The sequence below is a fragment of the Phalaenopsis equestris genome, unplaced genomic scaffold (assembly GCF_001263595.1).
Source record: "Phalaenopsis equestris unplaced genomic scaffold, ASM126359v1 Scaffold000016, whole genome shotgun sequence".
NCBI lineage: Eukaryota > Viridiplantae > Streptophyta > Magnoliopsida > Asparagales > Orchidaceae > Phalaenopsis > Phalaenopsis equestris.
The window spans coordinates 689,529-712,633 of record NW_018164458.1 but is presented as its reverse complement, the minus strand read 5'-3'; the positions used below and the strand labels follow the sequence as shown (position 1 = coordinate 712,633).

At 37.7% G+C, this 23,105-nt stretch overlaps 2 protein-coding genes across 2 annotated transcripts in view; both read left to right on the top strand.

Annotated features, from left to right (window-relative positions):
- The first annotated feature begins 228 nt into the window (after positions 1–228).
- LOC110018362 (meiotic recombination protein DMC1 homolog) lies at positions 229–4,155 on the top strand. The gene is made up of 15 exons (XM_020715653.1): positions 229–348; positions 457–539; positions 971–1,062; positions 1,159–1,230; positions 1,334–1,372; positions 1,470–1,527; positions 1,638–1,683; positions 1,770–1,815; positions 1,901–1,962; positions 2,037–2,103; positions 2,210–2,302; positions 2,376–2,444; positions 2,624–2,702; positions 3,486–3,652; positions 3,824–4,155. The coding sequence occupies exons 1-15, from the start codon at positions 335–337 to the stop codon at positions 3,866–3,868; spliced, it is 1,032 nt and encodes a 343-aa protein (XP_020571312.1). The 5' UTR covers positions 229–334; the 3' UTR covers positions 3,869–4,155.
- Positions 4,156–11,936: 7,781 nt separating this feature from the next.
- The window catches only part of LOC110018360, a gene marked incomplete in the record, with an annotated part of 146,098 nt that continues 134,929 nt past the window's right edge, over positions 11,937–23,105 (top strand). The window contains 2 exon segments of the mRNA XM_020715647.1: positions 11,937–12,145; positions 12,227–12,321.

The following is a 23,105-nucleotide window of genomic DNA, read 5'->3' as shown; positions in this document are numbered from 1 at the left end:
TTTGGCTGATATAAATATAAAATGTAAAAAATTAGATTTTAGATTTATAAATACATAAAAATTGGGTGATATGTATGTAAATACATATAAGCATTAGCTTCTTGTCATTGGCCCGTATTTAATTGTATTAATCTGTTGCTCCTTAATAAAATTTCTGCAAAGAGTCGAGCTTTGCATAAATTTGAATTTATTAACTCCATTTAACACGTCTCATCAAATCCGAGTATATATATACGCAGATCCCGCGCGGATAGGAATGTGAAAACCTGTAGTTCCTTGTCCACAGTTAGCGCGCGATCATCTTCAGTGAGTCCGTGCTGCGTCCAACGGCGAAATGATCGATGTGAAGTGAGCCCAGCATTCATCCCCTTCGCCGTCTTTTTCATCTCCTTCCCCTCTCCCTCTGGATTTCTCTGGAACGATAACTAGTTCGTTTCTGGGTTTAATGGCGCTCAGGTTCGAAGATCATGGCCAGCTCCAGCTGCTCGAAAAAGATGAAACAGAGGAGGAAGAAGACTGCTTCGAAGCCATTGATAAATGTGAAATTCATTATATTCTCACTAATTTTCAAGGACATTTGTTATCTTTCATAGGTTTTCTGGATTTCGTCGTGCAAATTGGTCGAAATAATGTATTCGCGTTTGAGGAAACCACCCATCTTTCCCCATTTCGCGGTTTCACAGCGTTAATACAGATTTCCATCCAAATGTTTCTCCTCGGTTTCCCCAAGCAAACGAGAAGTTGATAGTATACTTCAGAAACTGTCGATGTAGTTTCTCTTTTTCTTTGTTTTAGCGAGACCGTAGGAGATCCGAACAAATATATTACGCTTCGATTGGTAATTGAGGATCGGATTTGACGAACTTCTTGTATTTTTTTTTGGCATAAGAAATTGCTTCCGTTAGCTTCGTTTTACCCTCGTCACCTCGTCATTCATCCTAATTCTCAACCGATATATTCGATCACGCAGTGATTTCACTGGGAATCAACGCCGGAGACATCAAAAAGCTTCAGGACGCTGGGATCTACACTTGCAATGGCCTAATGATGCACACAAAGAAGGTCTCAACCCTTCTCTTTTTCATTCTCATTTGGCAAAATTCAACAGATCCCTCGTTTGATTCATGTTTTCTGTTTTCGTTCGCGGATCCTCTGCAGAACCTGACGGGTATCAAGGGATTGTCCGAAGCAAAGGTCGATAAAATCTGTGAAGCTGCAGAAAAGATAGTGGTAAGAACTCCGATTGATATCCTTCGAAATTCTGTCCAGTCAGGTATTCCAGTAAATTGTTCATATTTTCTGTTTTTCGATCTCACGTCCAACTTATTTTTAGAACATCGGCTACATGACTGGAAGTGATCTTATGCTCAGAGTAAGGAATCTGATCGTTTGAAACCATTTTTAGCCTTCATCTTATTTCTACGGATCCGATTAGTTGAGTAATGTTTTAAAATGTCTACATTATCCAGAGGAAGGCCGTGATTCGAATCACGACCGGCAGCCAAGCCCTCGACGAGCTTCTTGGCGGTAATCCTATTTTGCTTTCCTTTTTGATGAAATTTTCTGGATTAATTAACGGGTCTTGACCTAGACACATAATTAAATTGTTAAAATCGCTACTCCATGGTGATTTTAAGGCGGAATCGAGACGCTTGCCATTACGGAGGCATTTGGTGAGTTCAGGTTAGAAATGATCCCTTGGTGAAAATTAAGAAACTTCCTCACAGCTTTCATGTAATATTGAATCGCCTGATTTACATTCTACACAGATCAGGGAAAACACAGCTCGCTCATACACTTTGTGTGTCTACCCAGGTCCTCTTCCTTCAGCTACTCAAGGAACACAGTCTTTAGTTTCATAACCTCACATCTAACAGTCTCGATTCCGTTCGTTAAGCAGCTGCCGATCAATTTACATGGCGGGAATGGAAAAGTCGCTTACATCGACACAGAGGGCACATTGTATCCTTTTTTTATTTAAATATTTTGTAGGTGTTCTTTGCTCAAATTGTTTCAGCTCCGTAACACGCTTTCAGCCGACCGGACCGAATCGTGCCGATTGCCGAGAGATTTGGGATGGATCCAAGCGCGGTTCTCGACAACGTAAGGCCTGTCATGTTCATCAATATATTTTATACGATTATCACAATAGGAATTAAGGCTTCGATGTGATGCTTATTGACCGATTCCATGTGACTGACGAGGACAGATCATCTACGCGCGAGCATACACGTATGAGCACCAGTTTAACTTGCTGCTAGGCCTTGCCGCTAAAATGTCTGAAGAGCCCTTCAGGCTTCTGGTGAGCCCTCCGTGACTCTTTGTTTTTCTTTATCTTGGGCATATACGATCATCGCTTTTTTATGCGGCTGCAGATTGTGGATTCGGTTATTGCATTGTTTAGAGTAGATTTCTCAGGCCGCGGAGAACTTGCTGAGCGACAGGTATAATTGAGAATCAAGGCAGCCTATTTTACTGGTCTGTTTCTCTTTTGATAAATGAATGCAATAACCATAGAGGTTTGCATTATCTACATTAATTATCATATGAATGTTGTTCATACTATTGCATTACATGTCTGATAACGTTAGTTTGCTACTGAGAACTACTAAATTGTCTGCAGCAAAAGCTGGCACAGATGCTCTCCCGGTTGACGAAGATCGCCGAGGAATTCAACGTGGCTGTGTACATGACCAACCAAGGTTTTTAAAATTCTGTTTTGGAGACGAAGAAATTTTTTTCGGCAATTTGTTTGGGTTTGGTTGCTTATCAAAAGGAATTAACATCAATTTTTACTTTTACAGACTAAGGCTGTGTTTGTTAGTGTCCTATTAATTGAATTTAGTTATAAATTTAAACTTAAATCTAGCCAAACACTAAAAAAATAAAAATTAGACCCAACCTTCCCGTTAAATGAAATTTTATTGTGTTCAGTCTCCAAAGCTCGCGTTCTGTTCCCCTTTTGCAATGGAAATCTAGTTTTAATAAATCCGAATAATTGAGAGGGATTAAAAATTTTTATTATGTTATCATTCGCAAGATTTCGACGCAGCCACTGGATTTACTAGATTTGATAAATCTTATATATTGTAATTTCATGTTGCCGCCAAACACCACCCAAGTGCTTATTGGCTGTTTAAGTTTGAAAAACACTTTGAGAATTTATGGAAATGTTCAATACATATTTGATTAAAATTAAACTAAAAAAGTCAAATCTTCTACAAAAATGATAAACTATACTAAGAGCGGCAGTAAAATTATTTATGAAATATGTTTTTGGAATGGGAGCGATCAAATAAGCTATTCACGCTCTAAAAATCAAAACTAAATCAACACTTTCCAAAATATGCACTTATCTACGAGCAGCCAAATCAGCTCTACCGAGAGCTGGATCAATATAGATAAATCATATTTTCCTAAAACTTGGCGTCATTCAATTTAATTTCAAGTGTTTGCATATTTTTGCATGCCTTTAAACCCTGCAGTGATTGCGGATCCGGGAGGCGGAGTGTTCATATCGGATCCTAAGAAGCCCGCAGGAGGTCACGTCCTGGCGCATGCTGCCACCATCCGGCTTATGCTGCGTAAAGGAAAGGGCGAGCAGCGCGTTTGCAAGATATTCGATGCCCCTAACCTCCCAGAAGCCGAAGCTATATCCTTTACTGAACATTTTCTTATCTATATCGATCTGCACATACATTTATGCTTTATTTTGATTTAATATGGCAATTAACTTCGATTTGTTTGAGTTTATGTTCGTTTATATTAAAGGATTTTTCTTTCAAGTACACCATGTGCTCAATCCTTAACTACGAAACTGCACGTTTTCCAGATAACGCCGGGCGGCATTGCGGATGCCAAGGATTGAGGCCTTTCATCTACCACGGAGGGGGATAATAAGAGTTATTTGCTTTTGGATTGCTTAGTAAGGATGTAGAATTGTGGTGGACAAAGAAGGGTGTAAATGATAGCACTTTCTGGGCATCGTTGTCTGAAAATCATTCTCACGTAGCATTACGGCTATATAGCTTTTAGAGTATGTGATGATTCCATCGCTGCGCGCACTTAATGTTTTAAAGTTAGTCATATAGGATTGAGCACATTCGCCATCCATTTTAGCGTCAAACTTCGTTTTCATTGACAGAGATTTGCTTCTTAAGACATTATTAGTTTTCTGATATTAATGAGAAATTCTACATTTGATTATCAAACTGCAGCTTGCTTGGTTGGATACATTGATAAGATGAATGTTAATTAATTGATCAGCCTTGTCAATACAATACTCGTCATTATAATATTAGGACCGCTACTAAACTCGGCAATGAAATGAAAATATGCCCGTCAACCGATATGGTGTTAGAAATAAATTTGTTTTATTATAGAAATATTTTTGCATTGAATAATTAAACTTGTTGAAAAGTTAATGGTGAAAAGTTAATGTTAGGTGAGTTGTTTGATGCTTTTGTATGTCGTAGGTGAATAATGAAGAGTTGAGATTAGTTGGGTTGTTGAACAATGTGTCATGTTGATTACATTTAAATTTGTATAAATGCCCCATAGTTTTATGGATTATGAATCAAGTCTCAAGGAAAGTTTTGTGAGCTTCTAAATTGAGATTGTGTGAGTTTGACAATAGTGCTTTGTGATTTTGAGTCTATAAAATTGTCGTTTTTCCCCCCAACAATGTGGTATCCGACCAATGGCAAATGGAGGAATACTTCCCTTCCAAGTTCCGATCCTTACCAAGTCTAATTACGATAATTGGAGTATCAAGATGAAGGCTCTACTAGGAGAACAAGATGCGTGAGATATCATTGAGAAGGGTTATAGAGAGCAAGATGATATTGTTCTATCTCAAACTCAAAGAGAAGCTTTGAAAGATTCAAGAAAGAGGGATAAGAAGGCTCTCTATCTTATCTATCAAGCAGTGGATGAAGATTCATTCGAGAAGATCTCAAGTGCAATCACAACAAAAGAAGCATGGGAAAAGATTCAAACTTGCAACAAAAGAGTAAAGCAAGTTAAAAAGATTCGTCTTCAAACTATTAGAAGTGAGTTTGAACTCTTATTCATGGAGGAATTTGAATTAATTTTAGATTTGTTCTATTGAGTGTTGATTATTTTCAATCAATTGAAAAAAACAGTGAATATGTGAGTGAAGTAAAATTTATAAAAAAATTTCTTCACTCGCTTAATCCAAATTTTAGTATATTTTTACTACCATTAAAGAAAATAAAAATTTAGAAACAATGAATGTGAAGCAATTATTGTTTTCTTTGCAAGCTTATGAAGGAAATAGAAGAGGAGAAAAACAACAAGAAGCAATGACACAACTTCTTCAACTCAATTTGAAAGAAGAAAACTTTAACAATGATGGATGCTAAAGAGGAAGAGCATGTGGTCGTGGACAAGGAAAAAGAAAAAGTGAATATAACAATTTTGGTAGTCCTGAATTTCTATCAAAGAAGGAGATGGCGAGAATCTTAACCTACATCAATCAACCAGATCAACTCTGTAAGGGATGTTTATTTGGAAAGCAACCTCGCAAAAGCTTTTCAGGGGAGTCAACTTCGAGAGCAACCAAGCCACTTGAGCTCATACACATGGATGTTTGTGTCCCTATTAAACCAATGTTCTTTGGTGAGAGTAAATATTTTATTTTATTGATCATTTTTTGAGAAAATATGGGTCTATTTTATGAAGGAGAAATCATAGGTGTTTGAAAATTTTAAAAGTTTAAAGCTCTTGTTGAGAAGAAAGTGGTCTTAACATCAAATTCATTACATCTGATCGTGGAGGAGAATTTACATCCAATGAAATTCAAAGGTATTAAGAAGATCCTTGAATTTGACGTCCTTTAATAGTGTCAAGATCCCTCCAACAAAATGGAGTTGCAGAACGAAATAATAGAACATTTCTTAACATGGCTCGAAGCATACTCAAAAGTAAAGGAATGTCCAAAGAATTGTAGATTGAGGTGGTTGCTTGTGCAATTTACCCAACAAATCGCTCCCCTACAAGAAATTTACATGGAAAAACTTTTCAAGAAGCATGGAGTGGAATGAGACGAGATATCTCTCATCTTAAAGTGTTTGGAAGCATCATATATATTCACATTTCAGACAAAAAAGGAACAAAACTTGATGATAAAAGTGAAAGGTATGCGTTCATTAGCTATGGCTCAAGTTTTAAAGGTTACAAACTTTATAATCCAATCAATGACAAAACTCTCATTATTCGTGATGTGGATTTTGATGAAAAAAATAATTGGGATTGAATAATACAAGAAAATGAATATACTTTTCTTCCTTATTTTGAATAAGAAGAAGAAAATGAGCAACTAAAAATTGAAGAGATTGTAAGAGAAGAATCACAGGAGCCCATCGCTCCATTAATTTCAGAAAAAACATATGAAGGATCAATATCAACATCTTTAAGTGAAAGTTCAAATGAGAAGACACTATGTTTTTGAAGTTACAAGATATTTATAAGATAACTAATAATCAAGATGACATTACCTTTTTTTTTTTTCTGTTTGGTGAATGTGAGCCTTTAGACCATCAAGAAGCAGTAGAAAGTAAGAAATGGATAGGTGTTATGGATGAAAAAATTAAAGCAATCGTGAAGAATGATACATGGGAGCTTGCTACACTTCCACAAGTTCACAAGATGATTGGAGTTAAATGGGTGCATCAAATGAAGAAGATTGCTCAAGGAGATATAGAGAGAAACAAAACAAGACTTGTAGCTAAGAGATACAAACAAAAATATGACATAAATTATGATGAGGTATTTTCTTATGTCGCTCGTCTTGAAACCATTAGAATAATAGTTTCTTTGGCATCCCAAAACAGATGGAAGATCCATCAAATGAATGTGAACTTTGTTTTCTTAAATGGAGTTCTTGAAGAACTTTATATTGAACAACCTTTGAGATATGAAGTAAAATGACTAGTAGAGAAAGTTTTAAAATTGAAGAAGGATGTTTTATGCTTTAAAACAAGCACCAAGAGCTTAGAATACTCGAATTGACAAGTATTTCAAAGAAAAAAATCTCATTAAATGTCTATATGAGCATGCACTTTATCTTAAAGTTCAAGATATTATATTTTAATTGTGCACTTGTATGTGCATGACTTAATTTTCACAAGTAATAATCAAAAAATGTTTGAGAAATTAAAGAAAGAAATGGTCAATAAGTTTCAAATGACAGACATTAGGCTTTTGACATACTATGTAGGCATCGAAGTAAGGTGAGAAGATACAAGTATTTGTATCACTCAAGAAGGCTATGCTAAATAAGTACTTAAGAAGTTTAAAATGGATGACTCTAATCCCGTTGTAATACCAATGGAATATGGAGTCACATTATGCCAAAATGTTGAAGGAGAAAGGGTGGATCTAACTCTTTATAGAAGTCTCGTCGGAAGTCTATGCTACTTAACTTGTACAAGGCTAGAGATTACTTATATAGTTGGAGTAATCAGTCAGTACATGAAAGCTCCAATGATAACTCATTTCAAGATTACTAAAAGAATTCTTTGATCCATTAAATGTACAATAAACTATACTTAACTTTACTCTTTTTCTAACAAATATAGAATCATTGGATAAAGTGATAACAACTTGGGTGGAGATATGGATGATAGAAAGAGTACTACCAAAGTCGTGTTCTTTATGGGAGATATAACCTTCACTTGGGTATTAAAGAAACAACTTATTGCTACCCTCTCAAATTGTGAAGCTGAAATTGTTGAAGCTACTTCATATGTTTGTCTCACAATTCAGTTAAGGAATTTACTGAAAGAATTACAATTTCCACAAGAGGTGCTCATCGAGATGCATATTGATAATAAATCAACCCTTGCATTAGCAAAGAATCCCATCTTTTATAATTGAATTAAGTACATTGACACTTGTTATAACTATATAAGGGAATGTGTTGCAAGAAAAAAACTGGAGTTGAAGTACGTGGTGTCTTAAGATCAAGCGATGAACAAATTTACTAAGCCACTGAAGCAAGAAACGTTCGTGAAGTTTTGCAATATTTTTGTTGTTGTAAATCAAGTTTAAGGGAGGGTGTTAGAAATGAATTTTCTTTATTTTAGAAATAACCTTATTTAGAATAATTAAACTTGTTGAAATGTTGATATGATGAAAAGTCAATGTTAGATGAGACATGTGATGCATGTGTGTGTGGTAGGTGTGGTAGGTGAATAATGAAGAGTTGAGATTAATTTGATTGTTGAAAAATGTGTGGTGTTGATTACTTCTAAACTTATATAAATACCCTATGGTTTTATGGGTTATAAATCAATTCTAAAGGAAAGTTTTGTGAGCTTCTAAATTTACTTTGTGTGAGTTTGAGAATTGTACTTTGTGATTTTGTGTTTATAAAAAAATTTCTTTTTTTCCCAACATATGGACCTCCATAACGACAATATAAGTATGTATAACCCTAGATCATAAATTTGATCATTCATGGATAAAATACTTGGAATGAAAAATTATTGTGTACTGAAAAATTATTGTGTACTAGGCAATCTGATCAGTAGTCAAATATATGTGCATCAGACAATAGTGCAGGTCAAGTTTTTTAGTTCCTTAGTAGGCATACTGTGTTATTATGCTTGTGGACATCAAATCTTTAAAGAAAAATATCTATATTCATTGCTTGATTGGTGATTTAATCTTAATTTATTTTGACTTCACAAAATTATTTGGTTAGTTGATCACAAGAGTCATCATCTCTAAATCAGAGCTCTCAATAAGATGTGAGAAAGAAAAGGACACATATAAAAAAAGCTCAAAATTTTTTAAGCGTAGAAAATAAAACAATTAGGATAGCCTCATAGTTATAAAGAATTTTGAAAACTCTAAATCACAATATCACATCAATACAATCAATTAGTTTATAAAATCAGCACCACCTTTTAATGACCAATTTTTTGAAAGAAAAAATATTTTTGCAAATCAATTGAAGAAGTCCAAAAAACAATACTAGAAATTCTTTTTTGAACTAATCAAACTTATTTTCTTAATGAGAAATTCATCTTATAAATTTGAAGAAACTAAATTTCTTCTGACTAAATGTTATAAACTTTGTCCCTTTTACAAATTGGCTCATTTTGCAAATTCAAAAACACTTCATCATAATGGCTTATTTATTTAAGCTTCTTAACTTTCTAACTCATGTCACAAGAGCATTTCCAAGGTGACTAGCAAAATGCCACTTTGAAATGGAATCCTTCTGATTAAGGTGATCTCAATTAATTTGTTTGAAGGATTCAAGCCTCACAACTCTATTCTATACTTGCATATATATCGCACGGTCTCTATCTGAATGTCGAATTCAATGTTAATTGTTGTCTTCTTCAAATACTCTAGATCAACAAGTAATTATAGAATGTACCATAAATGATAATCATTATGAACTTTTCATTCGATAAATTTTTTTTGTAAAGTATGATTTTGTTGGAGTCTACAATTTTCTCAACATGAACTTCAAAATCCTCCTTATGATCAAAGGTTTTTGGTCATTGGTAGTTTTGAGGTTCACCTCCACATTTAGGCATTGCTTGAAATCAACATCAAGACTAGTTTCATATAGAAATTGCCAATCGAGTGTTTCAGGGAACCAGCTTGTCAAGGTCAACTTACCAAAGAAGGAAGCTCGCGGCTCGTGAAGGCAGGCGCGGCTTCGGGAAGGAGAGTCAAGGGCAGAAAGTGTCGGGCGGAAGGCTGGAGCGCAGCAGGGAGTAGGTGGAAGCTTTTCCAGAGCGCGAGGGGACCTCGAGGAAGCTTCGCGAGAAGAATCGGGCTCGGCTATGACACGCAACCGAGAGGAATGGGCGGGACTCGCGAACGGGAGAGGGAGGCGAGGCGCACGAGGAGGGGACCGCGGGACCGAGAGGAAGAAATGCGAATGAGTGGGGGTCTTGCGTGCGTTCGATTTTGGGATTTAGGGATTTAGGGCCTTAGGAATGTAAAAGGAAGATTCAGTTTATATAAATTAATATATATATCACATTTTAGGGTTATCTGAAGTTATATATATATATATATATATATATATATTATTTTAGGGTTCTTGTAAGAGATAATAGAATCAATGTACTAATGTATATTATAATTCATATGAGATAATAGAATCAATTGAAATGTCGAAAATTAGCCCAATCGTGTAAATAATAAATTTTTAATACTGTCACTGGCCATCAAAATAATCTAAAAAACAGAAGAAATAGTTTTCAAATCAATTGAAAATGATTTACAAAGGTTGATAGGTGTAATTTAGATGTCTGATATTAAAAGCACATATCCAAATGGCATGCAATTAACTAATAGTTAATCAATTAATTAATATTTTTCATTATCGTTAATAAGTTAGAGTTCTTGATACGCCCTCAACAAATTTTTATCATTCACACGAATCTCGAGGCATAACATGAATCTTGAGGCAATCTTTGAAGCAATAAATATTCAAACTTCAATTAAGAGACATACAAATCTCCAATTTCATAATTTCAACAAACTTATAATCAAACTGACCGACTCGATGAAACAAACCCAATCATACCAAATTTGAAACCAATGATATCAAAATTAGTCTAATTAAAGTCATATCAATTTCAGATCAAGTCATTAAACAACTTTTAGAAATTTTGTAGACATTTTCAGAAAGTCAAACAAATGTCTAATCTAACAGGTTTATAGTCAAATAGATAGTCCATACAAAATGAATCCGAAGAGCACAAGATTGTTCAATTCTAACATCATTAAGACACTCAAATATTCATCAAACCTCGTTGATCTAAGAAAACTCTCCGGACCGTACAAACAAAATGGTTCACATTCCTGCATTAATTGCACCCCAAACACTATAAATAGAGTATCACCCATCTCATTAGTGGAGAAGAGCTTTAAGGCTATAGGTAGGGCTGTCAAAACGACTCGTTGTTCGCGAACAACGAGTCGTTCGACTCGTTCGCTAAGTTAACAAGTCAAACATGAACAACACGAAAAAAGTTCGTGCTCGGCTCATTTTGTCTTACAATACTACTCATCAATTATATATATATATATATAGACACACACACACACAGATACATATATTTATATATAAATTTGATTGATCAAGGCAACAATATTTATAATTAATTAAAAATATTAAATTATTAAATTAGATTCAAATAGTGTTTTAAATCTTGCCCCAATCCTTAACATCTTATGGCTACATAATTAGGGTTGTCAAAACGACTTTTTGTTCTTAAACCGCTCGTGTTCGTCTCGTTAAGCAAACGAGCCGAACATGAAAAAAATTTTTGAGCTAGAAATATAAAAATATAAACGAGTAGAACACGAGTTAAGCCCGGGTTCACTCGTGTTCGGCTCTTTTACACCCTTAGCTATAGGTGAGCTTGAGGCTTGAGCAAGAACTTGAACATTTGAAAAGGAGCTGATGTCCAACACCACTTCTCCCACCGTCGATCGCCCCCAACCATCATCGATCATCGTCGATCAACATTAACCACCACCGACCCCCGTCAACCACTACCTTCTAGTCTCCACTGATCGCCATCGGCTTACGTCCACTTCTTACAACAAATTCATCACATGCCAACATTGTAATTCATATGACTTTATAATCATTTTTTGCCTATGATATAAGAGATCTCTGAAATCATTTTTATGATCTTTTAGAGTAAAACTTTTTGGCTGTAAAACTCATATGCATAAAAAGTGTACCTTCATATGAAAATACATGTAAGTGTCCCTTCACATGGAAAAAATATTACCTCAGGAGTACTGATGCACCAGTACTCCAATGAGGGGTGCCACGTAGTCAATGATCCCACCGTGATGCCTACTATGTGGCACCCCCTTATTGGAGTGAGGTAATATTTTTTCCTTCATATCAGAGTACATTTATTCGTTTCCTGGGTTTCGAGCAAGATTTCACAAATGACGGCCCGACGGCGACATTCTCACCACCCCACTCCGCTCTTCTCCTCCTCTCTCTACCATTCGAATGTTTGTGGTTGTGGAGTAAGCCAACTTTCCTCCGTTTCTCTTCTTCCCCCTTGCAACCTTATTCTTCCCATATTCAGCGGTCATTGCCTCCTAGTCCGACTCTCTCGGCCTGGTAAGTCTCGCTTTAGCCGCTACATATTCCCCTATCGCTAATTCTTTGGCTTATTTGATCTTGTATTTTTTTCAAATCAAGGTCCAACTTGGACTATGTTGTAGGTTTTAGCTATACTTGGGGGGATTTGTAGCACGGATTGGTGATTTAATTCAACCGTCTCGGTGAAATTTCCGGTAGGGCTGGATTAATTTGGTTGATTTTTATCTGTCTTGCTTTGGTCAACCCAGTTTGAATAATCGTGTAGCTAATGCGGCATATCCGATCTCCTTAATCGATAATTCGAACACAGTTTCGTGTTTGACCTTGATGCGTGCATTTCCCCACCAGAAACAGCATCGGCGGTCTAGTAGATGAGCCAAATGCATGCATTTCAATTAGGGTCATATTTTACTTAATAATCTGATGAATTAAATTATTTGGACAATAGGAGCAGCATGCCTTTTATCTTGTCGGTTGGAGGATTGGGATGCTAAAGGTTTAGGCTCATATTGTGTCAAAACGGTTTAGATCATGGAATATGTTTATAATACTTCGTTTTCTTTACAAAGAACTTACAGATCTTACAGATTCGTGTTATCAGCACTCAGGCCTTTATCTGTAAGTTTGAATTGAAAACTGGCATTATGTATTTCTCGCGGGGGTAATTCAGTGATGGAATTCTTATACTTGCTTTCCTGGATAAACCGTTATTTTGGATGATATTAATGTTCAAGGCATCAAATAAAATTATTTTTTACTTTTTTATGTTGTTGTTCACAAACATGTGACTAATCAAAGTTTGCAAAAGATAACAACCAATGAGAGGGTGAGAAATGAGAAAAAAGAATGAATTTTTATTATGAAGGTTTCAAGGGAGATTTGCAAGGATGGAGATAGGAAATTGTAAGAGGGATCAAAAGCATTGAGAGGCGTGAAGCGGGAATGCTGTGAGGCTAATCAGTTTTATGTTGTACTGAGCTTCTTAGTTGCCTACTTTTTTAGCTTCTTGGCTCACTACTCGCTTGAGGAATTCTGAGCTCAACTTTGGAACCTCTGCACAAAATCAAGGGGTCTCTATTTTTAGGTCTAGTGAGAAGTGTTGCTTCCTTTCTTAACTTTCTTAGTTTTCTATCTCATTTGAAATAATTTCCGTTAAATATTGAAATCTCTATTATTCTAACAGCAACGATCCAATTGCAATCCGTAATAGTCTCAACCACCTTAACAATGGAGCAGTTGTAATAGCTTATTAGTGAACATGACCCCACTAGCTAGAATAAACTTGCTATGATTGTCAAAACTCACTCTTCATGACTATTCGACTACACTCAGTATTAGTGCAGAGCACCTCACAAAAGAGGAAAAAAAAACCGATGGAATACCAGAGGTGATATTTTCGTTATATGAATTAACTAGCACCAATATAGAGGCCAGAATTCCTCATCCTAAGAACCTTTAGGGAATTTATATTTCCCCCAGTGCATACCTACAATGTACTACATAAATGTGTTACTAATATAATAATTCTACTAATAATATTCACAAATCCTAATTAAGGATACTAGCTACATAAGATCCTTTTCGTTTAATAAGAACCCAACTTGAGTTGAGAAACTTATGTCAATCCATCATCTGGAGAATGGTATTTGTAAATGTTTGCTACATTTAAGGTGGAGAAAAACTTAAGGTCCAATGGAAGGGAGACGATATAAGCATAAGTATTAATTTTCCCAATGGGGAATGGACCAAGCTTGTGGTTCTAAAGTTTTGAGTAGGAGACTGCAGGAAACCATTCTTTGCATAATCGAATCATAACCAATTCGCCCATTTCAAAGAGCTTCAATCTTCATCGTTGGTCTGCTATTGCTTTATATTTGGCATTGGAAATTGACAAATTGTTAGTTTCTCCTTGACGTCAACTAGCATTGAGTCATAATCCTCCAACCATTGGGTTTCTCGAGAGCTAGCTGGCTTTGGAAGGATAGCTATGTATACAATATGGTTAGTTAGTTTAGTGTAGATTATACTGAAAGATGTCCTCCCGGTGGATCTATTAAACACGGAGTTGAAAGAAAACTTAGTTTGTCCAAAGACTCCCATCATTTGAGGTGATCGCCCGCTAAGCAATGGAGCATGTTTCTAAAAGTGCAGTTTACGACCTCTATTTGATCATCGTCTTGTGGATGTTGCTGCGATAAGGTGTAATTCGATTTTGAACTGCTTCTATAATTCTCTTCAAAGACAACTGGCGAACTTAACGTCTCTATCAAAAATGAGACTTCTAGAAATGCCATGTAAATGAAAGATCACCTAAAAAAATCTTATAACATCAAAGGCAACAAAGTTCCTCTTGCAGGCCAAGTGTCATTTCACTGAATCAATCAACCATTATCATCATGAAATCAACACCCCGTGCTATCATTGGTAGTTCCAATTCCCAACACAAAATCAACACTATTGTTCTCCTGAATTGATTCAGGAATGGGAAGAGGAGAATATATCAATATTTTGGCCTATTTTCTTAAATCTTTGATATATTGTGTACTTCTCTACAAAGTTAAAAGCACATTGTTGAGTTTTTGGCTTGAAGAACTTAGCTTGTTCGAGCCGTAATGTTTGTCCTGCCCCACATGTGCTACTAACTCCTATGTTGACCACTTTTGTTGTGAAGCATTAAGCTTTTCATTGAAAATTTCTGGAGGTTGGTGTTTTTTAATGAGCACTTCCCTAACTCCTACAGCGAGGAGCACATTTTGACCTGAAGGGGCTGTTTAAACTCCAAAGTAACAAGCACTAGTAAGGGGCTGTTTAAAGTCCAAAGTAACAAGCACTAGTTTAGAACTGAGTACTTTTTTTAAATGTAGAAAACTCTCTTTTTGTAGACCCCACTGTCGGTCAACTTTTTGATTTTGAAAAGTATTTTTTATAGTTTTGAAAAGTAGATGGTTTAATTTAACCTAAAATACATATAATTTTATGAAAATAGTGTATTTTAATTTTAAAAAAAATGAGACTGACTAGATCTCATTTGCCCAATAAATTTGTATAATCGTGCCCAGTACCACAAATGATACACCTTCTCGAAAGATAAGTGTACCCTGCGGCGGTGGGCCCAATCATACAAACTTACGAGGTTTGTGACATCTATTTGGTCTGCGAACCTTTTATATGTGACCGACAAATTCCCCTATTTAATACAAAAATTAAATAAAATTTATTTTACCTGGGTTCCAAGTTTCCTATAGAGGCAAACCCCTATAGTTAATTACATCCCAAGTGACGGGAATCACTTGAGAAAACTCTCGATAATGATCAGTGATTCTAGTCTTCAAAAAATTCAAAGTTCAGGTTTCCAAGGTAAGACGTGAAAAAAAACAAGTGTGAATGACTCAAGTAAGAACAATCCTTTCAGGAGTCAAAAGGAAGTAAAGGGTAGGGAATGTCACAGATTTTGAGGGGAATCCTCAGTGACCTACCAAACTATCCTACTGTGCGTCTGTGTTTTAGGGAAGATTTTATTTGAATGTTGAATCCTGTAAATTTTATTATTTGAGACTTACATTTGCATAATAACTGGTTATGTAAATAACCCGCAAAGATAAGAGGTTTTACGTCATTCTAGATAACAACCTCGGAACCTAAGACGAGTTAGGATTTACGCTGCATAACATGGTTGTGCAGTGGCCTAAAAGAGGGTGAGGTTTTATGTCGCTCTAGGCGAGCTACCTCAAAATCCTATAAGTTGTTTAAACTAGGAAAATTTAGTTGGTGTAGACTCGTTTTGCTGTTGTAGAACGACGACCACCTCCACCTGTAGTCTGCTCAAAACTTCTTGTCGTGCTGCCCACGAAGTTGCTCCTAGTTTAAACTCCTTGTCGTGCTGCCCACGAAGTTGCTCCGATGTCGCTCTAGGCGAGCTACCTCAAAATCCTATAAGTTGTTTAAACTAGGAAAATTTAGTTGGTGTAGACTCGTTTTGTTGTTGTAGAACGACGACCACCTCCACCTGTAGTCTGCTCAAAACTTCTTGTCGTGCTGCCCACGAAGTTGCTCCTAGTTTAAACTCCTTGTCGTGCTGCCCACGAAGTTGCTCCGAGTTCTTCGTTGCAGTAACAGTCCTAAAGTCTAAAGCTCAAACAGTTTTACCATGTGTTTTTCAGTGTCTCAGTTTGGTTGTAATTGGGGGGTTCAAGTTGATTAGAGCGACACCTGATAGGATCTCACGGTTCCCTCGTTCCGGCATCACTATTTTCTTTTGAACTTACTTAGTTTAAACGAGTTGTGAAACCCATTTAAACCAGGGAGATCTCGTTATCAACCGTGGGTTGCCTTCTCCGAAGGACTCCCGTAAGTTCGAAAGAACATGTTATTATTATTTTTTTTTTTAATTTTGAAAAAGTTGTTTAATTAAAAAAAAAATTTTGAAAAAAAAATGTTTTGTTTTGAAAGTGAGATTGTATTTAGTATCTGCATAATGTGTTAAGGGTAAGAGTAACTGCAATAAAAAAACAACAACAAATAAAATGTACCTGCGTACGTGTCGTATCTACTGCTGCAATTCTTGTTGCATGTTTAACTCACAAAACACAATATAATTTGCTGGGAATTTAAGTAAATTGCAGAGAAAAGAAAACAGTAAACAATAGAACAAGTTGTAGTAACAACTAGGAATTCCATAAGAGGTGATCCTAAGGTCTTCTATAACTCCTGACAGCAATCCTACGGCTTCCCGTGACTCCGGGCGGCAGCCATGAAGCCTAAACGACATCCTACAACTATCTTACAGCTCTCCCAACACCTATATGACAATGGACAGCACCTCTACAACGATTAACAGCTTTCAAGCAGATAATTACAGCAAAGCTCAGTTTCCAATCAGCACTTCTACAGTTCTCAGTGACTCTAAACAGCAATTCGAAACACCTAGCGTCCCTTGTATAGCTTCCTACAACACTTTTATGGCCTGCTACAAACTTAAACAGCAATTTGAAAGATCAAACAACACTTTTATGGCCTGCCAGAAACCCAAACAGCAATTTGAAAGATCAAACAACACTTATACAACAACTTGGACATTTCCTACAACCTCCTACAGCAATCGCCAACTTCAAACAGCAATCTGGACATTTCCTACAGCCTCCTACTGCGATCAGCGATTCTTAACAGTGCTCATATTAGCCCAAGACAACCCTTTCAAACAACTCCCAAATCAGCCATTTTAAAAGCTTCAAACAGTACCTTAAAAGCTCAAAGACGGTACATAAAACAAGTCGAAACATCTTTTTAAAAGCTCAAAGGCAGCACTTGAAACAACTCCAAGCAGCAAAAGTGTAAAGCAAAGAATAGTAAAAAAAAAAAAACAAGCTAGAATGACCTCCTGATCCTTCTTCAAGGAAATAAATCTAGCTAATGCAACAACAACAGTCTTCTGATCAGACGCTTCAACCACTTCCTGTAGGGATATAATAACAGACAAGCTATTGACGATATAAATAGGTGTGTGGCATTAAACTTGCACATGCCTTCCCCATATAGACCTAAAATTACCTACTTTATGAGTGTTTCAATTTATAATAAACCTTAAAGAAGTGCAGCTCATAAATAATCTTCAAAAATAAAAAGTACAATTCATAATCGTGACGGCAAAAGGTCAGCAATAACACATCATAGAATATTAAAAAATATAGCATAAGAAATATGAATTTACTGAGCTTACTTGCTATCATATTCATGGAGGAAAACATTGAGGGCGTGAAGTGCCGTTACTGTGATTATGCATCCATGAAAAACATTAGCCAGGCTATATTGGTAGTTATTTCCAACAGATACCCGTCGAGTGCAGAGGAAGAGCAGAGCTTAGCCGGGCTTATACTTCGGGCTGAAGAGGAAAGGAGAGGGAAGGGAAACAGCGGGCTTCGGTTTGGTCGAGCGAGAACAGGGAGACAACGTCGAACCTATTCGCAGAAGAGGGGCTAGGGCTTCTGTTCACATGCGAGGGGGAAAACGGGAGTCGAGCGGGGCGTTTCGTTCGATGCAGAGGTAGGAGAGAGGAGCGGGCAGGAGTTTTGCGAGCGAAAGAAGATGAGCAGGAGCTCGGGAAGACGAGCAGGACAGGCGAGAATCTTCGGTGCAGTGAAGGATGCTTCGTCTCTTCGTGTTGAGAGGCATCGAGAAGAGAAATCTCGAGAGAGGGAGAAGGCGAGCGGGAGAGAGGAGCTCGGGGGAGGCGAATCAAGCCGACCGCGAAGGAAGGAGCGATCCATTCCTTTTAGAATTGGAGCGGGGTCGAGAGCCATTACTCAAATCAATTGGCGGAGAAATAAATAGTTTCCAAATGCAGGGGAGATTAATTGAAAATAATTAACACCTGGATAATTTTAATTAAGATAAAAATTAAATAATCCATTTGAATTTTGAAATTTGAATTTCAAATCCAGGTGAGCTGATGCCTAGCCTGTGTTCAGCCCGAGTCCAACCTGAATCGAACCTGAGTTGAGCCCGGGCCTGCGCACTGCTAAAAAAAAAGTGCATCGATATCCATGCTGTTCGCGCGAGTGTGGAACCACAGCAATATGAGTGTCATTCCTAGCTAAAGTCTACGTTCCGGATGCGTCGGCACGGTCCGTTTTGTCATCCGGGGTCGTACGGACGAGTTTGTCGGTGGACGAGTTAAATCAAGTTAAAGTCGTGTGTGGTGCAGTAAGTATGCAAAATGCGGCGTTATTGAACGTTCGTGTCGCTAAGGGGTTCCCTAGGGGCTGCTCCTATTAATGTAGGAACTCGACTCAAGTTTCAGGTGTCGATCCTAATCAACTTAACGAAATGCCGAGAATTTGGGACCGCCCATGCGAAACTCGAATGAGTGACGAGGTGGCTTGAATTTTCTAGATGGTGTGGGTTTCGTACTAATCCTCTAAGAGAGTCGAACAGGGAAAGCCTAAAGCTAGACCCTAGGCTCTAAGGAGAGACAAAAAAGACCTCATCCAGAAATGAGGTCAACACCCACTTCAACTGTTTGAGTTTGAGGCGTTCAATTATAGGTGCGGCAATTGTACTAAAATTTTCTATAGAACTTCTGCAACAGTTGGTGGGCCATGAAAACTTTGAATTTTAGTGTTGATTGTTGGAGTTGGCTATGAGGTGGCGTCTTGAGTTGTAGAGCCTTCACTATCTTTTAAGCTATTATATTTTCTGCGCGCCTGTTTTCAACGAGTAAGTCAGAAACCTTACCCCCCTGTGATGCATTTGGTTTGGAATATAGCATACTACTGAATGATTGAAGGCTGTTTTGGAGCTAGTAAAACCTTTTCAAGAACACATGACAAAGCATCCACTTTTTCGCCGAGAGTATCTTCAAATTCTTCCTCCACAATTGGAATTCTTTCTTGTGCTTCAGTTATGATTTTTTCCCTTTGGCTCACTGCAACTACCGACTACTGGGGCATTCATTGGATAGGTGTCCGGGTTAGAAGCACATAAGGCATTTTGATGAACCTAGTTTATTTTAGAAATTATCATTATTAATTCCTGATTTGTTTACCACTTCATTTTCACTGCTTCCAGCATTTGCCGTAGGAGATTGGCACAAGAGGGGGCTCTGTCAATTGCTAGTAACCGCTGTGGGTATGTTTAGGGGATAGTCTTTCGTAAGAGGCTGATCTTGAGGTTTGATTGGGCTGCGTCTTCACCTTCAAGGGGGCTCATCTTCAATTTTTGAAATCCATTTTGAGCTTATCCTATATAGCTTCCTTAAGTCCCCCAATATTTATGCAGCCTTCCTGAAATCGGACACTTATCCCTGGAACAGGCGCTTCTCTGCTCAATTTAGGCCAAAATAATTTATGTTGCACAAATTTGAGAGTTCGATTCCTGCCCACTTGAGCTATCAGTCCTCCTCCATGATAATCTTGAATAATTTGTTGTCCAAGTGAAGTGTTAGGAACACACAATTGGTTGCCTTTGAAAAGGAAACCTTGCTGAATGGAATAATCTCTTTGAGGATAGTGCTTACAATTCATCCAAATAATAGAGAAATCTTCATAGTCATGGTATAAATCTCACAAACTTTCCATACATGTGATGCTAGTTTGGACTGCGACCGACGAGCTTGCTTGGCGACTCATAGTGTCAGCTACACTGTTGATGTGAACGGCACCACAAAACTGAATTTTTGTAAGAACAAAACCCCTCATACAAGTATTCAATTGAGATTTTTCTGCGATTGTAAGAACTATAAGAGCTGATGGTCACTAATTATGATGAATTCCTGGTGCAATAAGTAGTGTTTCGAAGTCTTTACTGCATATAGTTCTTGTTCATAAGTAAACAACCTTAAAGCCCCCCAATATAATTGGCAATAATTTCTTGGTTGGATTCCTTTAAATTATTCCTCGTTATAAGATGATAAAACTCCTCTGTCTGATTGCCTTGTATGCAACTCTAGTATTGAATATATAGAAATTGTTCATAATCAACTGGTAGGAAATGGCGTCAAAAGAGCTGCTTCATTTGTACACAATCCTTGACTGCCTGATGACCTTCTTTTCTGCAAGATTGAGCCAATTGATACCCCACCCTGAAGCTTATACTCACTTACTAGACCTGTTTCTTTGGAGGGATTTCAATGTATTTGGAAAGTACTTTTACAGATTGTTCTCAATCCAAATATTTCTCAATGTGAAAATGGTCGTCGGAGTGGGGAATATCGATCTTGAGCTTTTATTCATGTGTACTTCGATCAATATGGGGTCAGCAATGTTGAGCAAGATCTCCAAATAGTCTCTTCTTTAACTCTGAGTTGGAAAAAATTTTCCTCTGGTGAGGTGGTTGTTCCTCATCAGATTCAGGAAGTTCGGATCTTGAACCATCACGGTGCCAACTCCAATCTTTGGTGTGGGTGGTATGGCATCCGGTGTGGTAGCCAACCTAATGATTTTCCCGCTCCTGATGAAGTGAATTTTACTCCTGACCTCAGTAACGAAAGCTTGGAACTGGACATTTAGATAATCCAACTTCTGTTCGGGGTGGGTTTGGATTTCATGGATGGTGTCCTAGCTGTGAGCAGCATAGTGAGCTGGTTACCGTTGTCTGCCATTGTCCTTGGTCCATGTTACCTGAAAACTTTAGTGCCGAAAGCATTGTTAAAGAGCGTTCTGAATGTGACACCTGATGTCTTTCAGATTAGGAAGGTTTTGCCTATCAAATTATGCCTCTCAAATAGTTTTTATTGGAGGTGAAAATCATAAATGGGGGGATGGCTTCCAATCTCGAACCATCACGGTGGCATCTCCAATCTTTGGTGTGGGTGACACGACAGCTGGTGTGGTAGCCAACCTAATGCTTTTCGCGCTCCTGATGAAGCGAAGTTCACTCCCAGACCTTTGTCACAAAGGCTTGCAATTCAACATTTAGAGAATCCAACTTTTGTTCGAGGTGGGTTTGAGCTTCGTGGATGGTGTATTAGCTGCGAGCAGTGTTGAGAATTGAACCTTATTTAGGGTCCTATTGGTAAAAATGAAATATTGAAGAAGTCTAGGGGTTTATTTGTAAAACATTATCATACACTATTTAAGCCCATATGATGAATGTACAGATTAGGGTTTTTGACAATTCTTTCTTTATGGTATCAGAGCTGTAACCTTAGTTATCGCTAGTGCTGCTCAATCTGAGGTGTTGGGATGGGCATGTATATACCCAAAATTCCCATTTTCCTCTACCTTTCGCTTCGTCCTCGCGAAGCAACCACATCAAGTACTAATTGGACGAGGAGATGACAACGTAAAACATTGGATACATTCACGATTATAACTAAGTGGGACAACAACGAGGGGATCGCGGCTTGAAACCTCACGATACAGTCACGATTAGAACTAACCAGGACGACAACTACAAAATCACATTAGAATGGTTACTAACGCTCACGATACATTCATGGTTGCAACAAGTTGGGAAGCAGATGACGCTCTCGGGCGTGCCCTAGGACCAAACTGACGACACCTTCGATTCTTGGATCGTGACAGAGTGGTTCGAGCATCTCGATGTAGGGCAAGGGTGAAGCGCAAGTGAAACTAGAATGGAGTAGAGAACATTGGTTCTACGTGCGTGAGAGGAAAGACTGGGAATATTAGTTAAATTGCGGATGTCAGGAGACGAAGATGGTGAGGAGGTAAAGGTTTGGAACTTCTAGGGAGGATAGATCATGAATTTTTTAATGTCTTGGTGGGGCTCATACAGGGAGCTGACATCTCGACGGGAGCCGCTACCTCAGCATATGCTCCAACAGAGTGAAGCTAGATCACCCTTTTGTGGATTTGAAACTTGATGACCAACCAGATATCTGAGTTCGTCACGTCAGATCGAGGTTGCTCTAATAGGGAAGACATTAGAGGGACAACTGACGGGGTTAAGCCAAAAACTGTCAGTGCTGAGAGGGATAAGTGGAGGATCACACATGTTTTGATTCACACCTGACTACTCAACTCGATGGGTCCATCAATTACATCATCAGTAGATAACATTCAAAATGTGAGCGACATCTGGGCAAAATTGAAGAACTATGTTGGAGTTGAGAACCACATGAGGGCGTTCCAGATTCAGCGTGAGAGAGCTAGTGGTTCAAGTTGATAAATCAATTCAGAAATACTCCATGGAGCTAGAGTTGTTGTGGGTATATCTTTTTCACTTCTCACTAATGTCGAGTTGTGACGATCTGGAGTGCAAGAATCGGGAGATCCTTACACAGATGAGGACCATGCAACAGTCTTTGGCCTATATGAACTCGACCTTTGATCAAAGGAGATCTTTCCTTCTAGCTCAGGTGACCATCCCTTCACTCGATGAGACCATTGTTGCGATAATATAGGAGGAGAGTCGCATGAAGCTACACTCTGAGCCAAGTAGACTTTCGGGTGCTTCATCAGCTTTGGCTGACTTGAGCTCAGGTATGATAGAAGACTCGCATGTGTTACAATTGTGGTGA